General features: G+C 38.7%; 1 protein-coding gene across 2 annotated transcripts in view; it reads right to left on the bottom strand.

The window, feature by feature from the left end:
• Window positions 1–3481: 3481 nt before the first annotated feature.
• Window positions 3482–20520, bottom strand: part of kcnh1a (potassium voltage-gated channel, subfamily H (eag-related), member 1a) — a 42439-nt gene continuing 25400 nt past the window's right edge. For both annotated transcript variants that reach the window (XM_069712211.1, XM_069712212.1), the window contains 4 exons: window positions 16878–17077; window positions 14388–14640; window positions 10295–10491; window positions 3482–8016 (listed from right to left, as the gene is read on the bottom strand). In XM_069712211.1, coding sequence (XP_069568312.1) covers window positions 7153–8016; window positions 10295–10491; window positions 14388–14640; window positions 16878–17077 — 1514 coding nt within the window. In that variant the 3' untranslated portion in view covers window positions 3482–7152. The remainder of the gene's footprint in view (window positions 8017–10294; window positions 10492–14387; window positions 14641–16877; window positions 17078–20520) is intronic.

Here is a 20520-nt window from a genome sequence, read left to right as displayed (position 1 = left end):
TTTTGTACCTTGGGAGTTTAGTAGTTTAGCAAAGTAGCAAAAACAATCTGATCCTCTTGCTATTCATGGCACACAATAAGTGAAGCAAACATCTTCAGGGTGTGTATTCAGGAAGATTAGCTTGAGAATTAGTGAATTTTAAAACAGAAGTGTCATCGCTGAAGTTCCTCATTAAAATAAAACTATCGCTTCGCTTCTGGTCTGCCGTTTTTTTGTTGTTGTTGGTTTTTTTTTTTTTCATTATCATACCTCAGCGTTCAGTTTTTCACCTGCATAAGTTTGCAATTTATTGAATAAACAGTTTTTAAAATGAGCTTTTCTCTCAGTGAGTATAATGATCTGGACTCTGTTGTTCTGGTGAGCCTCCAGTGTTCCCATTAGTTTGATTCTGTCTTTGGGATTATCACATCTGTGGCACTAAGTAGGATCAGTGTGAGCGGGAGGAGAGGGGGGGGTGTTGTCAGCGAGGAAGCCTCTTAAATGAGCACAAAACTGTGAGGTTTATCTGACATAAGAAGATCAGCGGGAGAATAAACCTGCTGAGTTACACCTTCTTAGAGATGCGTCCTCACCGCCGGCAGAGAACGACATGCGTTCCCAGAAGAGAACAGACAGGGTCCTGCAAGTATAAAATATTTATTATGAATAGCACAGTATGTCACAGTTCATAACAAAGAGTTTGTGCTTGAAATAGTTACATTTCTCATTATATGACGTGTGAACATAGAGGCATGTGCATATTACATAAACCATACACCGAATTCAAACTTGGGTCTTTTTAGGAATCTAAACATTGCAGTATAACTTGTGCATATATATATATATATATATATTTGTATCCATGTGTGGGGTTTTATAACGAGGCAGCTTTCTAGGGCTGACCACAAAAATAGATCTGTGCTCGAAACGTTTCAAAGGAGCAACAGGAGTTTGGATATTTAACACTGCCTTTCTCCCTGCAGGGCTGGAAACAGAGCATATAGGGCAAAATCACGAAGGCACAGTGTTTGCATGCTTTTTAGTAGCAATCAAAGGTAATGACTTTATTAATATCGGGGTTAATGTGATCAAGTGGTAGTGCAGTAATCTAATAACCTGGTCGCTTAAGGTTTTCCATATTTCTGTCCCTGTTTGGTTTGTTTATAAATGTCACTGCACAGAACTAGATATTGCTTTCGAGGATTCTGTCTCTGAGTTTTAGAGTGCGCCTACATCCCATTTTAGTAACGTATATTTCTGGCTTCACACAGGCGTAGGTGAAAGTACCCTCCGCATGCTATATCTTTGTTGTTCAAATAGCGACACAAAACCAGATTTTTCTCCGGAACTGATTTGTTCTTTTCACAGATTTTATTTTAAAATTAAGCAGATCTGGATCTCTTCCTGTTGGACACTGACATATAAAGAAACTTGAAAAGAAAATAGTAAATTTACAGTGTAAATATAACCAATCACATAACGAGAGAATAAAGACTGAGCTCATTAAAGTCATCGGTTGGGTTCAAAATAGAAGCTTTAAATATGATTAAAAAATTGTGTGAGTTCTGTCATTCATCTGTGTCATTGGTGAAGTGAAACAGCAGCTTATTGTGGCTTCAATGGAAATATTCCACCTTAAGTAACTTCAAAGAAAACAATTTACATTTTTCATAAAAATTTGAAGAAAAAAATAATATATATATGACAGTCAGCACCTTAAAGTCCATTTGGGGGGGTTTCATTTGTTTTCATTCAATTTAAAACTGCTGCCTGACATTCAAAGATTTACAGTTTTGACCTCCACATAACATCACAGGAAGTTTAAAAGCCTCAACTGGCTTTCTACACTTTATTCTCTGAGAAAATTATTTTTAAACTCACTTACTTGTTAAAGAAAGTCTTAACATAATCATTTAAGGGAAGAGTTTTTGAGAATTCAATGAAAAGATCCATGGCACTCTCTTGGATGAATTATACAGACATAATGCTGGAAGTCAACTAGCTTAATTTAGCATCATGACTGGAAGCTGGCGGAAACAACTAGCCTTGCTGTATCAAGGGTCCTCCCTAGTGAGTGTTGCATTATAGGTTGCTTTTAACATTTTGTAAGATGTTTTATTGAAAGCATTAAAAAAAAAAAAAAAAAAAAAAAAAGTCCCGGCCCGGGACTGTCTTGTAATACCACTTTGTGCCACAAGATGGTGCAGTGAATAACCGCAGCGTAAAGTCAGCACCTAAAAGGCTTTCGCAACGTGTTTTGCTGAAGTGTTGGAAATAAATTAATGACTAGTGAAAACAAGCTCATCGAGTCTCCCGACGTCTTTACTGCTAAAATGAATCGAGGAGAAAATTTAAATAGAACAAACAGCCATGAATGACAGCCATCACAAACGTTGAGCTAAAAAGAGAAAGTCTGGAGAATGCTGTCAGATTAGAGCGACTCAGAATGGACCCGGTGGAGTAACTCAGTCAGCTGGCTGATGGTTACACCTGCTGAGAAAGCGAGCTGCCTGCAGACGTCCAACCGAGCAGAAAATTTAGTAACCAGCAAAATGCTGTCTCTGTCAAACGGCTGCAGGAGACTGAGAACAGCTTCCAGTTAAAAAAAAACAAAAAAAAAACATCCCTGTAAAACTTCAAGTTGTTGGTTTTACATTTCAGATTTGGTACAACTAAAACAAGCAATATGTTGTGCTAACTGGTGGACTTTGGATTGGCTGCAGATTTCAAACTTTTGAGAAGAGCCAAGCCAGTTGTTTCCCCGCTGCGAAGCTTAAGAACCACACGGTTAGGGATAGGGAAAGGTTGATTAATATAAAACCATATCGTTTTCTCCCAAAAAAGTTCTTGGTTTGATAGAACTTAAGACCGTTTACTTTGTCACTTCATTTTTTTGTATCATCTCATAATGGACTGGCCGGTGTATTACACACTTAGGTGTGATGCCGGTCCGAACAGACACAAAGTAGTAATCCTCTCATAAACCTGCAGCTCTGTGTGTTTTGTATTTTTTACATACAGTTGTTTTCTGACGCTGCTGCACGGCGCACTTCAGTTACCGTTTCGCAGTTTTTAACACGTTGTGGAAAATATTTTTGCACGACAATGACGAGACTGATCGACATTTCAGTCCTGCATCTGCACTTGGAGCGACCTTGTGGAGCAGAGCAGTGAACGACTTGGCTTCGTTTTTTACAGGCATTAAAATGAGCCTAACCTCGGCTCTCGCCTGGTTGTTGTTGGATCATTTACATAAAGCTGAGCTTGAATCTTTGTAGCTCAGCAGTCGGCACAGGGGAGCCCGTCGCTTCTGCAGCTTTTAGAGTCTGTTTGAACGAGCCATAAATCTGCAGTTAATGTGGAGAGATGAGAGGTATCAATCTTCCCTGGAAAGAAACAAATAAACCTACTTTCCAAATATGTCAAACTATTCCTTGAAATTGTTCTAAAAACTGATGCCAACTGGTACTTAATAACCTGGTTGAATACATTCTGTATGTAACAGATTCAGGCTTGACTGATTTGACCAATAGAAGTTGTTTTTTTTGTCCAGACAATATTATACAGTTTACTGCAATACTATAACTTATTTTTATTTGATAAAGGACAGCACCTCCTGTTTTGTGGTTATCCAAGGCTTTTGGATACGTTATAAGTCATCATTTTAACATCTGTGACTTTTAGACAGATGAATAATTTGAAGAAGTTGCAGGTTAATAAACTGAAAGTCGGTAGTTATCCCTCACTTTGTACTGAACTCTGCCAGTTTCAGTTATTATAACTCGGGAAGAGGTCATGCAATAATAATGTGTAATAACTTTTCACCGAATTTGTAGTCTTAAAACTTTCAAAACATTTGAAGATTGATTTTTACTGCTAAGATAACTTTGTGACAATACATCATTTTTTTTTTAGATCCTTTCTTTCAGAGGAGTGACTAAATTCCTCCGCGACGCCATCTGACCTCTTTTTCTCTCCCTTTGATTTGTGAACTCTTTTCGCTCAGGAGCAGCAACCTTGTGAATTATCTGCAGTGATGAGGCACAGCAAGGCGATTTTTAGTGCTTTCTGTTCTGAACTCAAAATTCTTTGCGAATGCAGACCCATAAAGACACAAACACTGGCTCTAAACCAAATGAGTTCTCACTTCTGTGATGACATGCCCATTTATTTTTAGCAAGTTGAATTTTTGATGGAAATGGAGGCCACGGAGAGTATTAAGAGTAAAAACCCCAGCGTCTATTTTTCCTCTCAGCTGCGTCCGTCTCCGCTTGTCTTTTGTCTTGATCAGAGAGAAGGCATGCAGGAAACATAAATTATCCATATGAATAATAAATAATATAGAGTAATGTTGTTGTTTTTTGTCCCGTAAAGGAATACTGTGACTGTATACTGTAAAGCTCCAGCTTCTACCAGAGGTAAACCCAACATCACTTTTGAGCTCTGGTCTATTATCACATGTTTTAAAAATACACTTCATTATTAGTGCTATAAATACAATATTTTTGCTGATTGCAATCAATCTATTCTGGACTTCTTCACCTGCAATCTGCAAAAACAGACATTTTTTTCAAAAAATTAGTCACATTCACTGAATATTATTAAACTCGCCTGCATTATTTGTGGTGTATTGAAATGCGTCATTCAATGTTTTAGAAAGTTGTACTTAAACAGTTAAAAGTGCCTTTATATTGCTTTATACCAGAAGTCATTGCTGTGCTTTACTTGATGTTCAATGCATATTTTTCTGTGGACCTCCATAAAGAATGAATGAGCAATTGTAATTGCCTGTCCTCCACACTGATGTCTATTTTCTTATATATTTCCAGCACAATACAAATAAAGTGCATCTATTTACACAGATTTACTTTGGATAACAGTAGTTTTATTTGGAGATAATTTTTAGTGTGACAGCTGAAACAATCCTCATTACAATGAAGAGAATTTAAATGAGTTTGTTTTTGCTGAAACTGAAATTGCGTTAAAATGCGCAACAAAATTTAAAGTCATAACATTTTAAAACACTTTGCTCGTTCTTGAACAATGTTATTTATTTTGTATGACTTACTCTGCCTGACGCTGCTGTTCAATTCCTTTTTAGAACAAATTCATAATATTTTGCAAACTTAAAAATACAACAAATTTGATTAATCCCTTTCTGCAGCGCCCCCTGGTGTGTGGAGGCCGGTATGTACCATTTGTGTACATGACTGTAAAACAAGTTGGTAATTAACATAAATTAAAGGCCTGCATCATATAAATGCAGGTGTTAAATTGTTTAGCCCCTGCAAGTTACAAATATGTCAAATTATGTTTCTGAATGCAAATGCCATCTTTATTATTTTATAGACATTAGAAAATGTTCCAAAAAAATGCTTTAGTAGTGATGGATTAGTTCACTGTAAAAAAATTTTTTTTTAAGAATTAAGTGTGACTTTTTCTGCCAAGAATTTTTTGTATTTAATGTCCTATAGTTTCATATAAACTAAATAATGCTTTTGCATTCACTGGTGCAAGGGTCTACTTCAGCCATGTCCTATGGTTCTGTGATGAGAAATTTAAGCATTAAACAGAAGTATGTAAATAAATGTAATGTAATGTAAAAATGCAACATCAGTGGAAGGAGGTTCAAAACGGGCACCGCTGAAAGGGGTTCATTTTGTGTATTAAATATAATAGAAGTACATGTAAATGTCTAACTCAGAGGGTTTTTACTTTTTTCTGATAATAATTTCATTCATAATTTCAAACATTTTGATCATCTACTGTGTCCGCAGTCAATGTCTCCCGGTCGTCTCCCAGTTTGAACGTGTGTTTAAGGATCATGTGTGTGTCAGAAGCAGTTTGATATTTTCTCCAAATATTGACCTAAAATAAAAGTAATAATCCCTGGAAGAGATCATCTGCATTTCAAACACTCAACCTGACTATGTGCACCAAAAGGATGTTCACATTTGTGATCTTTGCCTCTTTTATAGTGAACTCATGTCTGATGTCACGGGGTGATCTTTTTTTTTTTTTTTTTTTTTTTTAGAGTGAAAGTGAAGACAGACAGAGACATTAAATCATGCAGGGTTAAAATTGTAAACATGTACGTCAGGGACTGTTAAAGGCAAAAACCATCACTATAAACAGTTCCATGACTCAGTCCACTTTGCGAGAGCCTGTTTTATTTTACATAAATAAATTTGATTTCAGAAATATTATGTAAAAGGTCATTCCTTACTATGTTCATGACAGTTTCAAAATAAAGTAAGGGGCACAGCCATAATCCATACTATCTATAACGTCATTAATGTATGCATGATTGAAGCTAAAACTGTATCGTGTGTGGCTGTAGTCTTCATATGAGAATAGCGAATACTAGACGTTAGGAAAGATGGATAACTTGCTCGCTGCTACCTCACTATTTTGCATTTTATTCAATTTTTCATCAAGCACATCTATCTATGGTTTATGGAAATTAGAAGATCTGCTCAAACGTGTTTTTGAAAATTAGATTGCCTGGCCGCAGTTATCTATTGTATAATTCATAATGATCCTGGCGGCTGATATAATATGAGAATTGTTTGAGGAAATTAATCAAGAGATTGTTTCGACATCTGCAAAGACGGTCCTCTTTCACTGTCACCGTGGAATAATGCAAATGACTCCCCGTGCAGCCTCAATTAATCAAATATCTGCAATTTGAGGCACACGTCTAGTTTATGTGACATGCAAAGAATCGCATACAAATGATTCAGGAACAAACCAGAAGGTCATGCTGGTTCCATTGGAGCCTCCCAACACAGATACATACACTGTAAGTTCTTCTGCTGAGACTCGAAATCGGAACAGATTTTGGATAAAATCGAAGCGCTCAAACTATTTTTCCATCATAGTGCAGTGGAAAAATAAATCAAACCTATGTACAAACGTAGAGCTGTCAGTTTCTATGTAACCTTGGAACGTTCAGTGTTACGACTGCAAAAATCTGAGCTACGACCTCGACACGCCAACACGACGTTCCCTTCTTAAGCAGCAGGTACACCCCCTCGATGAAGGCCAGTGCGTCTCACAAACCGCACTGAAGGCGAGTCTAAATGGTGCGCCCGGTGCGGCCTCACCTATCCGAGTAAATCTGGATATTACTGGATTTCAGCCGAATTTGCGGTTCACTGATTCTTCCATCCTTCAAGAGAAGATGTCCTCTTTGTCCACTTCTGGCGAAGCAGGTCTAGAAATGTCAAAAAGAGGAGAGCCAGCGCTGGATTTCCTGGCTTTGAGGAGCTGAAGCGCTTCTGTTAGCTGCTCCTCCAGGCCGGACATTCGAACGCTCAGGTTCTTAAGGTCGTCCTTCAGCTCCAGCTTGAGCTCCTGAAGCGAGGCCTGAAGCGTTTGCTCTGGGATGGGGTAGAAGGCGTGCCTGGCGTCTGGAGGCTGGGCGGGACTGCGGTCCTGAGGTGTCATGCGGAAATCGCCCACTTTGTCCAGGCGCAGGTCACTTTTGGTGATACCGCTGTCACACGAGTCCGTCTTCTTTAGAGACGTCTGTGATTCGTGCGCCTTCGTCCGTTCAGCTAAAGTCTCCATGGACTCAGCTTTAGACACTTTGTTCCAGTTGTCGGGTTTGGTCATGGACTCCTTGAAACGACCCCAGCCTTTGACTTTGACCGGTTCAGCCGCCCGGCCTCCGACCAAAGAAATAGGCGTCGGCACCTGCAGCTTCGCCTTGTCTGTCGGGGTGCAGTGGGGAGATGTTGAAGACGATGGCGTTGAGGACGAAGGCGTTGCTGGGCTTTCTGTTACCGTGACGACGCTGGTAGCTGTGATGGCCGCTTTGGCCAATGGGACGTCCACATAGACCGGACCCTTTTCGATATCTAGCTCATCCAGTTCCGGTTTATCGGGCACCAAGCGGGCTTCCTTCTGCTGCCGAAAGCGCTGGAAGAGCTTTCGCACCGGGTGATCCGGTGGTAAGTTTAGAGGGGCTTCATTTTTACGTCTCTGTCGCTCCTCCTCCTCCCGTTTGACATCACTGATCTTTCGGAAGACAATCTACAAGAGAATTTAAAGTTCTTATGACTAAAACACCATCATAACAACCATCAGGTAGATTTTAAAGATCAGAAATATCAGTGTTTGACAGCACACAAGCAAAATGATACCGCGAGGCGTCTTCTCGAAGTCAGTTCAGACTTTTAAAGTGAAGAAATACTAGTTTAAACCCAGATCAATATCATTTTGTGTCTCTGTGTCTTACAGATGGTACAGTTTGTGCGAAGAGGAGTGTCAATTTCAGAAAGTGTGTTCTTTGTAAATGTCACCTTAAAGAGGCTATTCCCACGACACAGAGGGAAAGTTCATATGGAGCTTCTGGCTTCAGTGGGTGAAGACATACTGTTAGCTTACCACCCGGCTGCTGCTAATGGGCAACTGTTTTCGGCAGATTGTAGTTTATGTCTTTTACCGTGTTCGTAAGAAGAGTAGAAAGTCCAGGTGTTGTGTTTATTTTGGGAGTTTTTATCATTTACTCTCTCCCTCATCGCTGGTCCTGACGGTGAATCTCACTTTTGAAAAGGTAAGACAACGTCAGTATTTCTTCTGTTTCGTAGCAACACCGTGCTCATAACGTCAAGCACTTAAACGCACATCATCTGCAGTCAAAAACACAATATCACGCGATCCATTCGAAGGCAGCGTTTCCTCCCTTATTCATCTCTGGATTTCCCTGCTGCATACATTCAGGAAGTACGGGACCCTGGTAATAGTGACTTTAATGCAGCGGATGAGATTGCCTCTTCATATGCAGGCAATTCAATCCTACTTGCACTCTCCTGGGCCGGCAAACCTTATTATGAATGAGGTAATGATCGGTAGCTACACTTGTGTTGTTGATCACAGCTGCTCATTTCTGAATGGAGGATGTGAGAGTGGTTTCAATATGTGGTGACTGGTTGATAGAACTGTGTTTTTTTGTTGTTGTATGAAGTGGGCTACATGTTATTTAGCATGTAACATGGATGATCTCTGGCTGCACAGGTTCCTGCCTGGCCTTTATTTTGTAAAGGAATTCTGGGTGTGAAGTTTCTGGGAGTATTAACAGCAGCTGGGAATGAAAAGAAGGGTAATAAAAGGACATTTTGGAAAATGTGTTTATTGGCCTTCCTACTGAGAGTTACTGGTGAAGATTGACACCCCTCTCATATCCGCTTGGTAGATATGAAACTACAAACAGGATTTAGCTTGTTTTATCAGTTTATTTATAGATTTTGGGGGATATTTATCCACAATTAATAAGGGAACAAGAATTAAAACAAAACAGATATATACTGTATATACACATAACGAAATATTAAGAGAAAAAACGTCATGAGTTCACACACATTTAATTTCCTTTGGCAGAAAGTACCGAGATGGTTCAGTAGCCTGGTTTTCAAGTAATGCCAAAAGCCTTCTATTTTTCTAAACATATTTTCTGCTTTTGCCTGTTTTCAGTCGTTGTGCTGTGCTAACCTGACTTGTATTTTCATATTTAGCTGACAGTGGTTATCAATCGTCTCCCGTGACTCTCAGCACAGACGCATCTAAATGTCAAACGATTCCCTTTAATATGATGAACAACAGCCTGAGTAACCGGGTTCATCTCTGGGAGGCGCAGCCTTTATTAACATCTCTGGGATGTTCAAACTCTCACCCAGTCTTACCCATATTTCAAGATGCAGACAAACAATGTGGAAAAACTTCTGTTTCATTTTTTTTATTCAAAGTCTTTGGTTTTGTTGATGTAAAATGAGCCCAAATCCTGCTTAAATTATTAATGGTGTAACGTTTTTTTTTCACCAGTAGTGACATCCCATTGTATTTACATTCAGTTGTAAGTGTTCATTGTTAGCAGTGAAGTTTCCCATTTACCCGTTAAATTCAAATTACCTTAACACATGAGGGATTTAAAAGAAAACGATGCCTACACGTAATCCAGGGTCACAGTCTGTAGCCCATTCTCATTGATTATCACTCTGCTAATTAAGTTACAGCTAATGTAAAATCAACATTTAATGCTGCTGCTTGAAAGTAAAATCTTTCAGCTGGTGATGATTGTGAAGAAGCTACAGGACATAGCGATGGCAATTTGTAAATAATTACATATATTTTTGTATTTAGTGTTAAATACCAAATGAGAGTTAAAACGGTTTCAAAAAAAACTTTTATTTAAAGAGCTTTTTATACATGTACGCAGCTGTTATGTGAAGTCTTTGGACATAAAAACTACTGTGTGAAGCCGAGAGTTGAATGTATGTTGTTCTTTTTCGGTGCTTTCCGACGAGTCACTCACCCTCTTTCGCAGGTTGTAGGTGAGCAGCAGGTTTCTGGAGAAGTGGTTGGAGAACGCTGTGTAGAACTCCAGCACCTTCTGCAGAGCGTCACGCTTAATGACGTGGAGGTCGCAGTAGGTCAGGGCTCGGACGTTGGCGCAGGCCTGAGCCAAAGTCACCTCTTTCCAGAAAACATCCCCGAACACGTCTCCCTTACCTGCAGAGAGAGGACACAGCTTAAGCCGCTCACTCCTCTACAACATCTGCTCTTCAAGGTAAACAAGCAGACAAATAAACAACTCTTCAATTCTGCATCATCTTCAAATAAAGCATCTCTAATAAAACACATTTTGGGTTGCCAGGTTGGGAAGGTCTCTTTCTGAGATGGGGTCAGAGGGTATTCTTGGGAGTTAGTATTTTCTGCATCTTTTTTTGCAAGTAGTGTGTTTTTAGGGCTTTTTTTTATTTAAAAAGTCCCATATTTGACCCTTTTGTGATCAACGTACTTGCATTAACATTTTAATTAAATATTTTTAAGTAGCCTTTTGAGATGATTTAAAGCTATAAAAGACAAAGAAGGTGTCACACTGGAAGAGGATTTCCCCCACAACCTGAAAGTTGTTCCAGTTAACAACTAATCACGAAAGCATCAGTACGTCAGTCGTTTATTAAAAATGAATAAATCTATGCATTACAGCTTTGAAAGGTTCAATCTAATGTCTGAGTATAGTCCTCAGCACATTTGATCAACATCAGGTATTTATAAACGCTCAATATAATGTCATTAGTGACTCATGTGCAGCAGTATTTAAAGTTTGAAATGCTTGATGTGGCCATAAAAAAAAAAAAAAACTGCTAATCATGAGGCAGCATGACTCAGTGTAACTAACATTTAAATCAACAACTTCTCACAAAGACTGACAACAGAAAAGATTCACAGATGTGGTTTTACATGACTTAAAACACCAGATGACATCTTGAACAGCGAGCTGTCTGGTAGGAAAAAATAAACCCTTCATGCTGCTAGAGCACTAATCAAACCATCACTGGTATCAAGATGAGCCACTGTACAGCAGCTATTTGTGGAGTGGAAGTAGATAAGGCCAGATGCTCTGCCTTGTTTGCAGACGTACTTCATATGTTGTTTCTGCTCTACAGTGCCATTAAGCTAATGAGAATCTGATTCATAGCAGCAACTTATTTTTCACTTCAGGCTCCATTACAGTCTCCGTCCTGGTCAATGGAATCACCCGGACAGTATATTGATTTACACAAAGAGGAACCGATACCAGGTTATCGACACAAAAAAAAACCCAGCCAAGATGTTGTCTCCGGACCTCACAGTCCAGCCCATCCATTATTTATTCACTGAATCCATCATTCGGCCAAGTAAAGCACAAACTTTTAAAAAGACTGGGATTTAACCAGGCAAACAGAGCCAAAGCAAAAGGTTTGTCTTTCTAAATTTGCATAAATAAGAACATGTGTAACTGCAATGGAAGAAGAACCGAGTTCACAAACACTAAAAGTGTCAAAGTAGTTGGTGATTGCTTCAGTCATCAATATTCATTAGGCATGGATCACTACAGTTGGCTGGACAGGGTCCATACTGTGCTTGTTAGGTTGAGTAGGGTCTCAGTTACTGTCACAGGTCTGCAGTCAATTTATCTACATATCTGAATGGATCTACGTCATAACCACCGAGGGAGGAAATATTTTAGGAAATCAGTACAAACCAAAAAATACATATAACTAAAGGAAGATCACTTTTTGTAATTTGAGTGAGAGTCTGCACTGAGAGGTCAGTTTAAATAAACTATGAAATTAACATTGACATACTGTCAAGTTGATAGATTGAGCTTGTTAACCAACAGTTTCCTATTTACACACTCAGCAATTACAGGGCAACATAATAATGTATTTTATGGCCAACTGAATATATGTTAAGTCCAATATTCACCCTCTTTTAGCTCTGGTTTTTGTCTCCTCCTCGAAATATGAAGCTCTTTCACAGCTAAACGCTCCACTATGTTCACCTGATAGTTAGTAGCGGTGTTCTTCTGCGGTTTGGTGCCAAAACAAAACGGTAAAGTCATTGTCAGACTGCAAAACATTGAGCTGAAACATTGGCTGTGACGCTCTGTGAAGCGAAGCGGGACCGCACATTCAGGTGATCAATTCACCACAGGCCCATCACAACAATCAAACCATTTCACACTGTTGCACTGATAATACAGCTGATGTAAAGTAGGCTACACATCAACCTCAGTCAATATCAGGGCATCAAATGTATGAGGTCACATTTTCAATGGCTTTTCCACATTAACCACCATTTAATTTATCATTCACTGTTTCTACATTCATTTGTGTTTTACACTAGCTTAATCATGCTTTTTTTTTTTAAATAGTTTTTTATTGCTTATTTCCTCTTATGATTAAGTCTATCAGGCTGTTTTAATTATATTTAATTGTGTGCAGCACATTGATCAAGCTCTGTTGTGTTTAAATGTGCTTCTTAAATAAATCTGTCTGGACTTGACTTGACAAAAATAAAGAATTTTGCCACCTAAAATTTTTAAGAATCTAAAAAGAGAAGATCACCATGGCCTGTTTCTAGCCTGGTTTGCTACAGAATGTTTTATTTTTGGTCTTAAATATATTAACATAAAAGCCTTATTACAAATATTTGTTTTTCAAATTAGTTTCCATAACTTAATCCTGGGTACATTATCATCATATTACAAGTCATTTGAACCGCAGATGGTTGGTTTTTCTTTATTAGAATCCGCTCAGAGCCTCAAAGATCCTCTATTTGACAGATTTTAGTTAACCAACAGCAAATAGGTGAGGAAAACAAAATAAAAATCTATGAAAACTGGACCAGAGCCACAGTCATATGTTCTGAACATGTCCCTGTCAACTGTGTGTGGCACAGATATTGATCTTAACTCTTTGAGGACTTAGAGATCACAGCTGTGGTTGTGGCTTCTGCTCACTCACATGGAAAATTAAATGTCATAAGTTGATGTACTTGATATTAATACATCGACCACAGCTCCAAAATAAGTGAGCTTACTGAAAAGGATTCAGATAAGGCTGAAAATATCAGACTCTATTCACATTGTCACTGAGGGGATTGTGTATCTGTGACAAATATATTCTTGTCCAAATCCATCGCTCAGCAGAAAATGATCCCCAAACAGCTCAGCTTTCACTGCAGTCAAAAACAGTTTGTAAAGTGCTGCTACACAGAAAGACAAAAAGGAGGATTTTAAGTAAGTCTTCCAAAAGAAAAAGAAAAAAATGATGTTGTTGCTGTGATGCAAAAACCTTTCATTTTTTAACCTTTCTTCTGTTGTCAATGCCTGTGTTTCGGTGTTGATCTGCCTCGAGGATAATAAACTCGTAGCTGAGCATCAGCATCTTAAAACCTTTGTTTCTGTGTCACAGCTTAAGACATCCAGAACTTTAAATTATGAGACACTTGAGCAGATCTGGGGCAGGTCCTTGGACATTTGGGTGAGCAGGAAGCCTTGACTGCATATTTCATTAAATAAACATACTGTAAGTGGTGAATTCTGTCATTAACTATGTATTATACCCAGAATCATTTGGAGACAAAACAAATCAGTAATTTTCAAATATCTTTAAAACGTCTGAAAAGTTTGTATTTGTCTGTATTCATCAATTTGCTAAACAGTGAACGTTTGAATTTAGGTGAAAGTAAAACTCCTTCATTAATGTATTTCAAAATGAAATCTCTTTATCAAGAGATACTAAGAATCATATGAAAGAAATTAACTGTAAGTAGAGGATAAATGTGTCTTATTCTTCAGAGTCAGTAAAGAACTTGTTTGCCTTTGAGCTCAGTCTTTAAAGCAAAAACTCAATTCTCATGAATTGATAAATACTGTGCCCAGTTTCATAAAAATAACTAAAACTATATAAAGAATTTTTTTTTATTACTGTTTAAACTAGCGCAGAAATTTGTTTGGGTCAAAATGATTTGAAAAAGAACAATAATTAAATTAAGTTCTAATCAAAGCATACTTTCTGAGTTCCACATTTAAACAATACTGTTTTCACCTTTCAGGATATTTAAATAAAACTCACCTAAAATGGCTACCACCTCGTCATCCTGAATGACCTCCAGTGATCCTGACACCACGAAACAGAGGCTGTCCACGCTTTCACCAGCGTGGTAGATCAGGTCGCCGGGGGCGCAGTGGATGGTCTGAAACTCCATGGCCAGCGCTCGGAGACACCCATCGCTGGCCAGCCGAAAAGCTGGGTGCTCTTTAAAAACCTTGCGGTTGAGATGAACACAAATATCTGCTCTCATGTCCTTCGGACAAATCTGCAACACCTGGAAAAAAAAGCCAGAGAAGAGCTGGGTATTAAAGAAGGCTGAAGGATTTTAGATGTTAGACAGTGAACAGCCTCTACAGTACTTTGATTTTTGAAGATGGTTATTCTGTCACATTATGAGGTCACAAGAAACCCGTTTTCCACTACTGGTAACGGCTCGACTGGACTTCTTTTTGTTTTTTTATTGGGCAAAAGTTGTGGATAGTACTGGGAACTTCTTTTTTTTTTGGTATCACCTGTATCAAGGTTCCAAACGAGCTGAGTTGACACCAAAAACACTCCAGACCACTGATTGGTCACAAACCCGCCATTGTGGTAATGACGCCACATTGAGGGGGTACAATCTGCAGTGGAAAAATAAATCCAGAAAAGATTCTTTGCTTCTGTATTGAGGTAAAGAAGAGAGAAACTTACTGAGAGTTTAAAAAATATGCTTAAGTTGGCACAAAATAAATATACAAAAATGTTTGTAATCTTCACTGAACATTTTTACAGTGATAAAGAGGAAATCAGTAAATATATTGAAGCTGTTATGCGTGCAAATAATGTTAACACGTTTTTTTTTTTTTTTTAAAACAACTTAATACTTTTTAAAATTATCAGTATCTTTTCAAGGTGAAATCCAGCCCGAACGTAAACACTCAGCAGGTAGTTGTTATGACGTGTATGACTGTGAACGTTAATTTAACAATTCCACTGTAAAGTCTCCGGTTCATTTCTGAAGTATTCACTTCAAAGTTTTTCAGAAGTTCATGTTTTTGTTCAGAAAATATTAATTAACTGTTCCTGAAAAAAAAATCTACTTATTTTTTTTACAAAGCAGATAAAAAAAAGTACTTCTTTCTTTGAGAATTACATCACAGAGTCAAATTATCAGTCGAACAGGACTGAAATTGTCCAACATGATTGAAGCCTGTTTTATTTTCACAAGAGGACAACATGGAAGGTGCAACCAGCTGAGTCCAGCAGGGTCTCTGTTGAGTGTCACTGAGTGACAGCATGTTGTTCGAGTAGACCTAATCAACAGGATGCCAGGCCGTCACAGGGCCCTTCCTTTAAAACAAATCTCTTTGAAGATGAATGTCAAGCGGAGAGGGATTATGTGCCATTTTTAGACCCTTTAGTGTTGCCAAGAGCCAGACAAATAAATGATACATAAATGCGGTGCAAGCTCAACATAGAAAGAGGACACAGTAAACATGAACTTATGTTTTGGTTATAGATTAACCATTAACATTTTCCTGGTAATAATTATGCTTCTAATTTGAAGAGAAATAATACAAGTTTTTCAGTGACTGGGTTTTGGACAGGTGGATGTAAATGGGATGCAGTGATAGGAATGTTTCCTGGCTTCAAATCAGTCAGTGGCACCAGTTCAGTATCTGCTTCCAGGTTTAAATGGTTATTTTCCACACACTCAGATCATTTTAGAGTCATCTGAATTCAGGGAGATGACTGGTGGTGACTGTTGATAACTGGGCCATGAACACCACCCACCACTTTCTCTTTTTGATAGCGAGCTGCTAAATTAGAGTAGACTGACCGTTTTTAGTAAAACTATATTTTATGCATAATGTTGTTTAGGCAGCATCAACAGCATCCATGGTTTATATGTTCTTCTAAGAATAACCCCAAACAAATTATGCAAATGCTATTATATAATATATTATTGACATTATGTAAATTATAAGGCATTTGTGTATTGTTAACATCTCACTTTTAAGGCACTATATCAAAACCTTTTCCCAGCAATGGTAGTATAACATACAAAAAAAAATCCTAATCCCCAGAGAAAAACATTAAACATACTACATTACTTACTGGATTATTAAAGGAATAGTGCAACATTTTGGGAATTCAGTTGACATGCTTTCTTGTTGGGTACCAGTCTATTAATTAAGAAGCTACAGCCAACAGCCAGTTAGTTTAGTTTAGCATGAAGGCTGGAAACAAGAGCAACAGCTAGTTTATCTCTATTTAAAGGTAACAAAAGTCCACCTCTACAGCTACTGAATTAACAGTGATATTTGGTTTGTAAAACTGAGTTTTATGAGTTGTTTTTTCCCCACTCTAAATGATCCCATCAACTCAGAGCTCATCTCCTGTAGCTTGTGGTGGTTTAACAGTAAGAGGAAGCTGTTATAGAGATTAGTGTAATTATAGCGAATTTCTATTGGAAATGACAAAAAAGACCAAGACAGCAAGGAAACAGCCAGTAATCACAAGCTGATGTACCTTTTCAGTGTCTATACCCCGCGACATGGACCAGGTGGAGGCGATGTAGTCCATTACTCTTTCACTCAAGCCTTTGGGCACCTGGTAGAGCTTGAGGAAGTCCCGGACGCTGTTCAGCATCTCATGGTAACGATTCGTGTTTGCGTACATTTGCTGGAAGATCGTTGTCACGTTACCAAAGATGGTGGCGTAAAGCAGAGCTGGAGAAATGAAGAAAAGATGTGAAAAGAGAAGTTAAGAGAAAATCTGAGGCATAATTGATGATTATTTATGGGACTTGAAAATGATTCAGAAAATGTTCTTGCTGTTTGCTGCTGAAGCTGATATTACATATACTGTAAATATTACGTTTTCTGGTGCTTATATGGGTTATGACCTTATGAGAAAAGGCAAACTATACGATGAAAGATTTAACATCTGTGAACTGTGTGATCTGTGATCAAACACTGGTTTACAAGGACATGAACATCTCCAAACCCTGGTTTACATAAAAATGTAAACTGGTTTCAGGAGGGTATTAAGATCTCCAAAGCTTGACTCTTGGTGAGTCTTAAAAAGCTGGTGCCTTCACAAGGACAAAACAATCTCGTAAACCTGGTTAATAAGGACTTAAAAAGAGGGTTTAAAAAGATATAACATAAATGTCCAAGATGTGCATTCAAAAGGACAGACTGTAAATCCGCAAATAAGGTTCACAAGGACACAAAATGTTCCCCTACTGGACATAGAAGGTTTCCTACTGACACTGTTGGTTTCAATATTAATACACTACATCGCATGATGCATCAGAGAAACTGTGCCTTAAGACCTAACATTGTTTGGTGTTTTGAACAGTTTTAATCAATCACGTGGGAAATGAACAATTACTACCCGTCATTGCCTCCAAACATAATCAACAAAACTCGCGCCAAAAGGGGAAAACTATAATTACAGCATTATTTTGAGCGTGTGTAACCATCCATCTGCATGCAGCTACATCCAACTAAATGAGGATGTTTCTCTCTGAACGTGTCTTGTAATAGAAGAATTAAAGAAAAGGGATAGGAAGAGAAGAGCAGAGCATCTCTGAGGTGGTTGAACTGGTGCAACAGCTGGCGTGTGTGTGTGGATCAAAGCCATCAGATGTCTGCTCTGTGTGTGCAGTGTTCTCCTGGCAATGGAGCCCTAATTAGCCCTGCTAGAAGGGACAGAGAGGAAACATGCCAGCCACACATTTCAATTATCCTCAGATGATGACAGTAACCTGTGCATGCGTTTGTGTGTGTTTGTTTATTTCGCGGCGCACAATCAAAGTGTTGAAAAACTGCACAGGGAATAATACTAATTAAGAAGCACTCAAAACTCCTCAAGGGCGAGGATAACCGCAACTTTCATCCTTTCATCACCATCGCTCAGTTGTTCAGCTATGTTTTCAAGCGTTGCAGTGTAGTAAGAGATTCTTTATCGCCTTAGCACAAAGAAAAGGTTTTTCTTCGTCACATATTCTCGGTGTCGTAACATTTGAAGCATCAAAATCAGCAGAGTTAACGGATAAACCAAAAAGACGTCTGAGCCTATTAAATCTGTAAAAAAAGATGATTTGACAACCGTCTCCGTTTGAAGTTGCCAAAGTTTTGGGATGACTGCTACCTCGAGGTTGGGTGCAGATGGCAATGCTCACTCCTCTGATAAGCAGAAAATGCTGTAACAAAGGAAACTCAATCGGTCCCTGCAGAGCCGAGCTTCCTCCAGTCCACAACGCCGCTCTTTACATGCTGACGTACGCAACTTCATCGCACGTTGCTCGCCATCCAACAGCTGGCTTGTTTGAAGGTAGTTAAAAGACAGTTCTCAGAAACTCAAGCCCCAGGCCAGCAGTTGCTATAGAAACAGGACATATGTATAATGCCCCCCCCGCTGCTTCCCCATGCCACCCCGCAATTCCTCGTCACACTGTGATCTTCTACTGCCAGCACTGATCCAGTGCTGCTGGTAAAAATAGAACAGTATCAGGGCATCCATATTTCATAGAGAACAGCCATGAACACTAGATTGCATCTACAACCGAATCCTCCCGAGGCTGTCTGGTTTTTAGATATTTACGCTTTAAAGATGATTTGTATCTCACAATGAACATTTTTTACAAAGACAAGTCTGCAGATGAGCTTTTTGCCAGTTCCCCCGAGACTGTATTCATATATCTGAACAGCCAAAAGGTAAAAAGAGAGAGCGAGCGAGGAGGGCACGATTGCCCTCTCGTATCAGGGTTTGAGATTGTGGCTGAAAAAAGTACAACAGAGGTGAGCAGTGATTGCAGAGGGATCGGAGGGAGCGCTGTGCTAAATTGATCTGGCAGTGTCAGTTATTGCTGCAAGGTGTTGCTCCCCACGTGCAGTCACACATAATGGCATCATGCTGTTTGCCGTTTTCATGAGCAACACAAGCAGGAGTTACCTTATAAATATTGAAATGCGGAAAGAAGGGCATTCTGTAAAAATCTGCCTCCTTCCTCTGCAGATTAAATGCTTTATTAAATGATTCTACTAAATTTTAATCCAGTCGTTGTTACTTGTTTGGAAAAAAAACTGGCTGAGTAAACCATAAAAGGTGACATAAACAGTCATTGTTGAAACTGTTACTATTAATGTGTTTTCAGTGTAACAACATATATTTATTTATAGGTCTAAAAATCACCAGTAAGACACAAAATACACCCCAGAAGATCGCTATAATCAGCACAATATCACACAGCAGACCGAAGTGAAGAGTCTAGTGTGGACAACAATAACACTGTACTGTATATGTCACTGTATTGAATTGCACTGACTGGAGCTGACAGCAGTGCTGATGAGTTCTAAAAATAACAATTTGAAACTCATTGGAGCTTTCTTATTTTACATAATAATGGACTGTACCAATGCCTTTTTTTTTTCAGTTTTACTTCCACAAGAAGCTGTTACGTAACACCAGTTACAACAGGGATGCAGTAGCCTGTTTCAAACCTGCCCACATCTCTGATTTTATTTCCCAGCAATTCACTGCGACAGAGTTTTGAAGGATTGAGGAAAAGCCCCAGGGAGCAGTGCTGAAGTGTGCGCCGAGTTTGGTGTCGTGGACAAACCTTGTTAGTACAACTTTCATTTTCGTAACGCGTTGCACACAACACACACACACACACACACACACACACACACACACACACACACACACACACACACACACACACACACAGTGGTAGGAAAAGAGGCTGTAAAATGGTGAGTACATTTTTTTGGAGTGGCAAAATGGCTCTTTATATAATCATAATTTGATCCATTCAGCTAAATAATGGGTGAAAATGTGAAAATGTGTCTAAAAGGGTTTCTATAATCATCGTATTTTATCCCATTTATGTGTGCAGACAGCCAACACGACGTCAGCCACCTCAAACAGCTCTCTACCGGCTGGACGGAGAATGCGCCATGAGCATACAGTATGTACATTCATTTCAGTCTGTAGACATAAAATTTTGAAATGAAATAATACGTTCATACTGTATATCATTACAGGAGAAATTTCTACTCCTAAATGGAAGTTTAAAAGTACCTAAAACAGTAAAAGTGGCTGTGGTTTGAGAATGACTCCAGGTTTTTAGATGTTAAACCAATATACTGCACAGTAGGGA

This window comes from Brachyistius frenatus, unplaced genomic scaffold (genome assembly GCF_029030835.1).
Source record: "Brachyistius frenatus isolate BFR_SWC_R1_liver_20210118 unplaced genomic scaffold, ASM2903083v1 Contig_108, whole genome shotgun sequence".
NCBI lineage: Eukaryota > Metazoa > Chordata > Actinopteri > Embiotocidae > Brachyistius > Brachyistius frenatus.
This window is presented reverse-complemented; position numbering and strand designations above follow the sequence as displayed.